The sequence below is a fragment of the Lathyrus oleraceus genome, chromosome 5 (genome assembly GCF_024323335.1).
Source record: "Lathyrus oleraceus cultivar Zhongwan6 chromosome 5, CAAS_Psat_ZW6_1.0, whole genome shotgun sequence".
Classification (NCBI taxonomy): Eukaryota; Viridiplantae; Streptophyta; class Magnoliopsida; order Fabales; family Fabaceae; genus Lathyrus; species Lathyrus oleraceus.
Window position 1 is genome coordinate 302293750 of NC_066583.1, and position 8546 is coordinate 302302295.

The following is an 8546-nucleotide window of genomic DNA, read 5'->3' on the forward strand; positions in this document are numbered from 1 at the left end:
GTCGAAATCTATCTTCAATCAACTAGAGTCCAAAGGCAAAATGAGATTCCATCTGAATCCTATTGGAACATGATGTTGGACGAGTTAGTTGACTTATACGAAGAAAGGTTAAAAGTCTTCGAGCTATTTAAGAGGCATAAAAAGAAAGTATAGAAATCTTACAATAAAAAGGTTAAACTTTAAACTTTTTTGCCTGAAGACTTAGTTTGGAAAGTAATCCTACCCATCGATAGAAAGGATAGAGCATTGGGTAAGTGGTCCCCTAAGTGGGAAGACCTTTTTCAAGTTATTCAAGTCTTTTATAATGGCGCCTAAGAGATCAAAGAATTAAATGAAGAGCGAAGAGTCCTAAGAGTAAATGGGAAATATTTGAAACAATATAGGTCGTTGCTTCAGGAAGTAAAAATAATGACAGAATAATTCACACGCAACAATCGAAGCCAAAATGGAAAGTAGAAATGAATAATGCAAAGATGTCTAAGTCATTATGTAAATGCCACGAATGGCTTAAATTCATTACATGAAAAACAAAAATCCTTCGAAGTCAAAGTTCAACAATTACAACAAAACTAAAAGGGAAGAAAAGCATTCATTTTATGGTACTTCAACTTTTGAAGTCTCAAGCGTCGTTCATAAACAGATTTGTTTGAAATAAGGCTATAAATTTCCTTTTCTAGTTTCTGAGCCCTTTCAACATGATGCATGCCAACTTGGATTTCCTTGGCCAATTCGTCTTGATCATGTTTTATGAGTTCATCTTTGTGCTATTTGGCTTTGGTAATTTTGGCTTGTAATTCTTTTATCTATTGCTCCCAAGCCTGAATGTTTTTGTCATAAGCTTCGACCTCCTTTTTGTTCTTCTCAGAGCCCTTCTCCAATTCTGCCACTTTTGCAATAGATTCAGCGGTGGCGTCCCATTCCGCTGCTTGGGTCTCTAGTTTGTCGTGGATTTTGTTCGAAGCTTCCCTTATACGATTAAGTTCAGCAACAACTTGATCGATCATCAATCCCAGATCCATGATTATGTCTGCAACTTCTAGGGAAGCATTCAAGATGTCAGCTTGTTTCAGAAGATCTTTGATCCCAAAGCAGGTAGTGGTGTCGTTCTCCAAGAGTTGGAGAAGATCAACATCGAAGGAATTTTCTTTGATTTTCAGGAGCAATTCATCACCAGATTTGATGGTAGATTGGCCACCTGACACTGTCGAAGTACTAGGGCTTTTCTCAATTGAACTACCCCTTGCAATGATAATGGCCTTCAGGTATTTCACTGGTTTGCTCTTTTTCAGCGCCTCAAGTTCTTCTGAAGATAGGGCATCAGTATTTTCGGTCGAAGGAACTGTAGTCCTTTTGGCACCATCAGAAGTTATTTTGGTCATGGGTATGTCTTTGATTTGCTCGTTCTTTGGTTCATGATCCTGTTTCTCATCCTCGTCCTCAATAGGCTCTATGAGAAGGTAGGACATAGACTGATCCTCTTCTTCTTTGTCATCTAGACTATCAGTGTTTGGATTTGTAATTTTTGGAGAGCCATCATCAGATATGTCTTCGACGATGTCGTCAGCATCCTGCATCTCCTTATCCACTTCCCCCTCAACAGGGGCATTTTTCTCTTCTTCGTCCTCATGCTCTGAATAGTTGGTATGACCCTTTTGCATTTCCTCAATAGGATTGTCCACTTCTGTAGATTATTTTGTCGAATCTTTGAGAGATGTGGGATGATAAGAGGGAGTGTTGGTGGGGTGATAAGAGGGAGTGTTGGTATGATGATAAGAAGGATCACTGTTGCTTACTAGGATTATTTGTTTGATGATTTGTTGCTTCGTGCTATCTGCAATCCCCTGGAAAAGACAAATCAAACATGGATGAGTCGAAAACCAAGAGACGAATTTAATAACTTGAGAAATGAAGGTAAAGTTTTTGTTTAGCTTAGGACCTTCAGCCCCAGGGCTGGAATTGTCGCTTTCAAGTTGTTTTGGAGTCCTTTTTTATTGTGGCTCAGGGTCAACGGAAGGTACCCTTGGGGTAGAAGTTTTCTTTGTTGGGACCTTCGTAGCCTTTATTTTTGGGTGAGAGAAAGCACCAGAGGTATTTATTTGCTTCTTTTTCTTCTTCAATGGTTTTGTGGTATTCGGTGAGAGATCACCATCTTCTGAATCGGTTATTTGAACTTGGGGTTCCTTTTGCTTTCGTTTTTTGGGCTTTGGTAGTGGCTTTTGAATTGAATGTAAGAAAAGACGTTTCAAAATAATAAAAAGACATGAAGGCAATACATAAAATAAATAATAACAATATTGAAGTATACCTTTGTTATTGTTGTTTTGTTGGTATTTCCTTCATCTTTCTCTTTGATGACATCTTTGTTCGTGGAAATAGCTTTCTTGGCAGATATTTTTACAACTAAAATAAAACCAAGATGATTATCACAAATAAGATAAAATTAAGGAATTGAGAAATGAAGTCGAAAAACCTCCCATTCCGCACCTTCGTATATTGGAGACTCTATGCGAACATGTTACATGCCAATATGAAGATGACCTTTGAAACTGTCCAAAGTATGCTTAGTCAGAACCACCCACTGGGCACGTTTTTGTGATTCTTGTCGAGCAATTTTTACAAATTATCCATAAATGAACAAGTCTAGAAGCGGAGGGCTAAAAGCCACATATAACTCAGCACTGGGAAGTCGAGGAAATTTTGGGGGATGCATGTTAAAAGCTAGTTCGTACTTTTGTTCAAGTTTAACAAATGAAGGCAGTTTCAAATCCTCCATTTTCTTTGAAAAATTCTCTTTTAGACTAATTGTTGCTTCATTGATGGTTCGACTAAGATCATCAGGTCTGTAGGTGGTTTCAAAGAACTTTTGGAATGCTTAGATTTCTTTGACATGAGTTGAAATACCTTTCTTGGATTTGTCATGTACAAAGTGTCGCATCTCGAAAAATACGATTCCTCGCGATGGTCGCGGAAAAAATTACGTTCGAACAGAGTGGCCACCGAACTTTATTTATCCCAATGAAGGGATAGGAAAATATCGATAAAACCTTTAGGAAATGGAATAATGGTCGTCGCAACCATATTCGGGTTCGGGAGTTGATTACACAAGGGGAAGGTATTATCACCCCTCACGTCCGTTGTACTCAATGGGAACCTTTTAGTTCTAATTTGAGATTGAATGTTAGTTAATGTTGTTTGTTATCTTCAGGTTAAAAAATATTGAAAATAGAAATGGATGAGAACCTCAGAAAGGGAAAGGGGAGGTTTTTTATTAGTGTGCTCGCGAAGATACAACAATCTCCTGCCTACGTATCCTTATGGTATAATAAGGAAATCAGAGCATTCGTAGTTCGGGGAACTACGGTTGGTTGGTGTCTTTTAGTGAACGTCTATTTTAAATCGCGTTCTAATGGCTAAACGTTGGCTTGTCTACTCTCGACGGAGGCTTAAGCATTGGTTTATTGTGCGCATTAGAAAGGATTGGATGGTGTTCTGTTTTGAAAAGAGTTTTAGTCATACAGAAGTGACAAGTTGGATTAATATGTTGAATGTTTTGATTGGTTGAGATTTTTGGTTGGAAGATGATTACTCGGATACTCGAGTAAGATAACTCGTATCCTAACAGTCGGGAAAGGGAATAGAAGACTCTAGACCACTTTCTTTTTCATCCTTAATTATAGAAAGGATTTGATAATAGCTAAGGTGTTTTGAACGGATGACGAATACTCGGATAATCGAGTAAGACAACTCGTATCCTAATAATCGAGAAAGGGAATAGAAGACTCTAGACCGCTTTCTGTTTCATCTGAATATTTATGAAGATAAGATTGTATATGGTTGACGTATTTTATAATAAACGACAGGTACTTGAATGACTGAGTAAGATAACTCATATCCAAGCATTTGAGAAGAAGAGTTGAAAGCTCAAAACCATCTCCTTTTTCGTATAGTTTGTTAAGAAAATGATTTGGTTAAGTTGTATGTTTGCCGAGAAATGACAATTGTTCGACTGACCGAGTAAGAGAACTCGTATTCGACCAATTGAGGAGTGAAGTTGAAAACTCAAAGTCAAATCCCTTTTCATTTAGCTTACTGTGAAAATATTTTGATTTAATCGGGGTTTGGAGGTTTGTAGAGGAACGACAATTATTTGACTAACCAAGTAAGAGAACTTGTATTCAAATAGTCGGGGAGAAAAATTGAAGACTTAAAGTCATCTCCCTTTTTATTTCTTAATGTAAAAGAATTTGATATATTTGTCCTTAAATGGATTAGAAATGATGATTATTTGATTAATCGAGTAAAAGAGTTCGTGTTTAAATAATCGAGGAGAGGAATTGAAAACTCAAAACCATTTCCTCTTTTATTCCTAAATGAAATAACGTTTAACTGTGACCAGGTATTTTAATTCTTAATAAAGAATACTCGATGTCGGATCGAGGTTTTAAATTTGTATTTTTGTGAATGAATTGAATTTATTTAGTGAATAGTTCATCTAATCGATTAATTAAAACCAAATAGGTCTCATTGTAAGAAGGCCCAAGAGTAAGCCATGTGAGATTGATGGCGATGCTTTTACAAGCGATCGACTTACAAAGGGTGTTTTGAAAAATGGGCTCGACTTTGAATCGAGAAATATGTGATTTATTTTTGAAATTGGTTCGAATGATTTTAAATCGGTGAAAACGACATAATCTTGTCACAATTGTAACACCCCATACATACGCATTCAAGGCTTGGTATAAATAAGTAAATAATAATGCACACACATTCCACAAAAATAAGTAATTATTTGAATTATAAATGATAGTAGTAATAATATAATTAATCAATTATATAATTAATGGACTATTTGATTAAATAATAAGTAATTAAAAATAATAATAATATAACCAAATAATTGAATATTTACCATTAAGTATTAATAATAATAATAAGACCAATATATAATTATATAATTTTGAAAGAAAGTAAATAATAAAATATTGTTTTTTTTATAACCATAATATTCTAATGTATATATTTTATATGTATATACATAAAAGATAATAAAGAAAATAAGTGAACAAATTAAAAAAATAAAAGAAAATGGGCTGATGGTGGTGGAAGCCCAAATCTGGGCGTTTTGCCTTAAACAGAGGGGGTGTGAAGAGCCAAAAATGGTCTTTGGGCCAAAACTGAAGGCCCAAAACAAAATCAGTAAGGCCCTTAAGGCCTGGTCAACTATTGACCTCCTATGGAGGCTCTTGACCGTCAGATTCACTGATCTGACCTGGTCAAATAGATGAGTGGAAGCTGATTGCAATGCACGGTAAGGAAACATGGGGGTGCTCACACATGATCGCCTGGTTGACCAAAGTCAACCCAGGCATGGCCTCTCCACACGGCGCCACTTGACACCCATGCATCTACCTCTCAGCACCATTTAAAAACAAAATAGAGAGAGAAATCCTCATTCTCTTACTTTCTTTCTCTCTCTTCACCCACGCTCTGTAACTCTCGCTTCTCTTTTCCGTCTTCAACACGGTCAGCACCTGCCGGAGAAGACGGCGGCGACCGGCCAACCGTGGCGGCGCCACCTTCTTCTCCGGCGAACCCCACCTTAAAACCAAAATCTTTGAACACAAACCCTACTTGTTATTTCAAAAATCTCTCTCAAATGGCCGGATCGAGGCCTCCCTCAAAAAGGAGATTCAAATCTCCGTTCGTTTCTCAATGTTAAGCAAGCGTAGCAACCACTAATGGGTTCGACACGACGCGGTAAGAAAGCTTTCAAGAAAAACCCTAACCCTAATTTTAATTTAAAACCAACAATTACTTATGATTTTGAGAAATTAAAGGAAAGGTTTTGTGTTTTATTTACAGTAAGATGTGAATTTCAAGCAAAGAAAGGAAAGAAGAGGCTACTTGGTTTGCGTTGCCGGCGATGATAAGCTCTTCCACCGTGCTTCAAATAAGTCTATTTCTTCCTCTTAATGCTCTTCGTCTCCCTCTATTTCTTTGCCTTTGGATGTTTATGTTGTTCTTTTGAGTGTTATGTGTTTACTGTTAAAAATATTTTTTTTGATTTCTTCTCTTTTAATTCCAAAAAATCGCCCCCTACTGTTAATGTGTTCTGGGTACTTATATGATGAATTTTAGGTCTTAAGATAACTTTGTTAAGTTATCTCTTCCAGATTTTATGGGATGATTGTTCTGTGGATTTAAGGTTGTTTGGATTAGTGTTCATTATGGCCTCTTGTGCAAAGCTTTAATCTGGCATTTTATTAATTATCTTTCAGTTTTCCATAAGCGCTTATTTGATAAGCCTTTTTAATCTCTGAGTTGGTTTTGCAGGTTTGTAAAAAGGTGAAGAGACGTTGATTGAAAGGGAAGTTTTGCGCCTGCTTTGGAGGTGGGAATTGGGGGCGCTATGAGTTTCAAATGGGGTTTTTGGCAATGTCTTTGAAGAGTTTGTACTCAACCTGCTGGATTTACAGCAGTTTCTACTTTTTTAAATTTCTTCTGATGTACTTAGAATTCTTTGGATAATGTATAAGTGGATTATGTGTTGGCTTTTGGATTAATCATGTAAAATTTCGGAATTATCATATGAACTTTTGGATTATTATGTGAATTTTTGGATTATTATGTGAATTTTTGGATTATTTGTAACATTTTTAGACTTTAAAATTTAATTGTGCAATTAATCTCTTTTTTTAAACACTTAAACTTTGTCTTAATTATTTTACTTGTGTTAAACAAAAATTCTTAAACTTTAACTCAAACTGAAAATGGATTGGGCCATATTAATCAAATTGGACTTTCAACTTGGCCACCTTTAGCACATTACTATTAACCAAAATAAAATGTGACAAAAGGTCTAAAATAAAACATGCCACAAATATTGCAATATCAACCTTAATCACAAAACAAACACATACACATACATATGGTGACTTGATCTAAACCAACACACACATACTTAAAAAAGATGCAAATTTAGTTTAAGGTTTTTATGAATGGTTTAGAGATTTGGAATATATATTTGAGATGTGCAAATGAGATTAATGACAAGTGATCATAAAAATAATCATGTCTCTTAATACTTACTGATAATCAAATGGACTTTGGATCAGTGATGTAAAAAGATTTGAACCACACTTTGCAATATTAATTATGGACATGTCTATGTGAATGGGCCTTTTGAAACAAAGAGATCTCATGGATAAACCAAAATGGGCCTTGTTAACCAAAAATGCACATACCATCCCATGCTTCAGTAATAGCAGTAAGAGACAAATGCAACAGATGTCTTCTTAAGGATCTCAACAGATGAAAATGTCATTGAAGATTTGATGTCACCAAGGGCTGAGAAACCCTAAGATAGAAGTTATGCCTTAAGATAGAGTTCATGCCTTATGACATCTGGTAGTGAATGCCGGTGAAAGATTTTTCCTTACCCGGACAAAATTGGGGTATGACAGCTGCCCCTATTTAATTACCTCAAACCAGAAAGTAAGAATGACAGTAATCTTCGTGCATTCGCGGTGGGAGATAATTAAAAATAAAAAGATCCAAATTTTGTCCTCGATAACGCAAAGAAGAAAATACAGGAAGAAAATGCAATGAGAAATAGTAAGAGAAATTATCCTAAAGGTAAAATGAAACAGCCAAGACTTTCTGGGAGTCATCAGAACAATATCTTGGACGTCATAGTCAAAATATGTTAGTAATGGAATGATATCCCTAGCTAGATCTCAAGATTTTTCCAGGATGCTAGCATAGTATAAACAAAATCTGGCATGAGACTCTTCATTTTGATGAAGCAGCATCTCTAACAGTAAAAGTGAGATTCTCTGTATCGAGTCGAAACAACATCTTATCTGATAGAATTAAGATATTCCAACAAGGGAAAAATACCTTAATCGAATATAAGACTCTCTCCGAGGATATTAGAGCAGTATCTCTAAAAAAATAAAATGAGACTCTTCATATTGATGAAGCAGCATCCCAAACAGTAAAAATGAGATTCTCTGTATCGAGTCGAAACAACATCTTATATGATAGAATTAAGATAATCCAGCGAGGGAAAAATACCTTAATTGAATATGAAACTTTCCGAGGATATTAGAGCAGTATCTCTAAAAAAATGAAATGAGACTCTTCATATTGATGAAGCAGCATCCCAAACAGTAAAAAATGAGATTCTCTGTATCGGGTCGAAACAACATCTTATATGATAGAATTAAGATATTCCAACAAGGGAAAAATACCTTAATTGAATCTAAGACTCTATGAGGATATTAGAGCAGTATCTCTAAAAAAATATCTGAAATGAGACTCTTCATATTGATGAAGCAACATCTCAAATAGTAGAAATGAGATTCTCTGTAGCGAGTCAGAACATCATCTTATATGATAGAATTAAGATATTCCCGCAAGGGAAAAATACCTTAATTGAATCTAAGACTCTCTGAGGATATTAGAGCAGTATCTCTAAAAAAATATCTGAAATGAGACTCTTCATATCGATGAAGCAGCAACTCAAATAGTAAAAATGAGATTCT

The 8546-nt window shown here is 35.6% G+C and overlaps 1 protein-coding gene across 1 annotated transcript; it reads right to left on the minus strand.

Annotated features, from left to right (window-relative positions):
- Positions 1-803: 803 nt before the first annotated feature.
- Positions 804-1658, minus strand: LOC127080326 (uncharacterized). The gene has a single exon (XM_051020656.1). The coding sequence runs from the start codon at positions 1656-1658 to the stop codon at positions 804-806; it is 855 nt and encodes a 284-aa protein (XP_050876613.1).
- Between the last annotated feature and the right edge of the window lie 6888 nt (positions 1659-8546).

Excerpts from the sequence above, each read along its gene's own strand:
- LOC127080326 (XM_051020656.1), bottom strand. The coding sequence starts at position 1,658 with ATGCAAAAGGGTCATACCAACTATTCAGAGCATGAGGACGAAGAAGAG.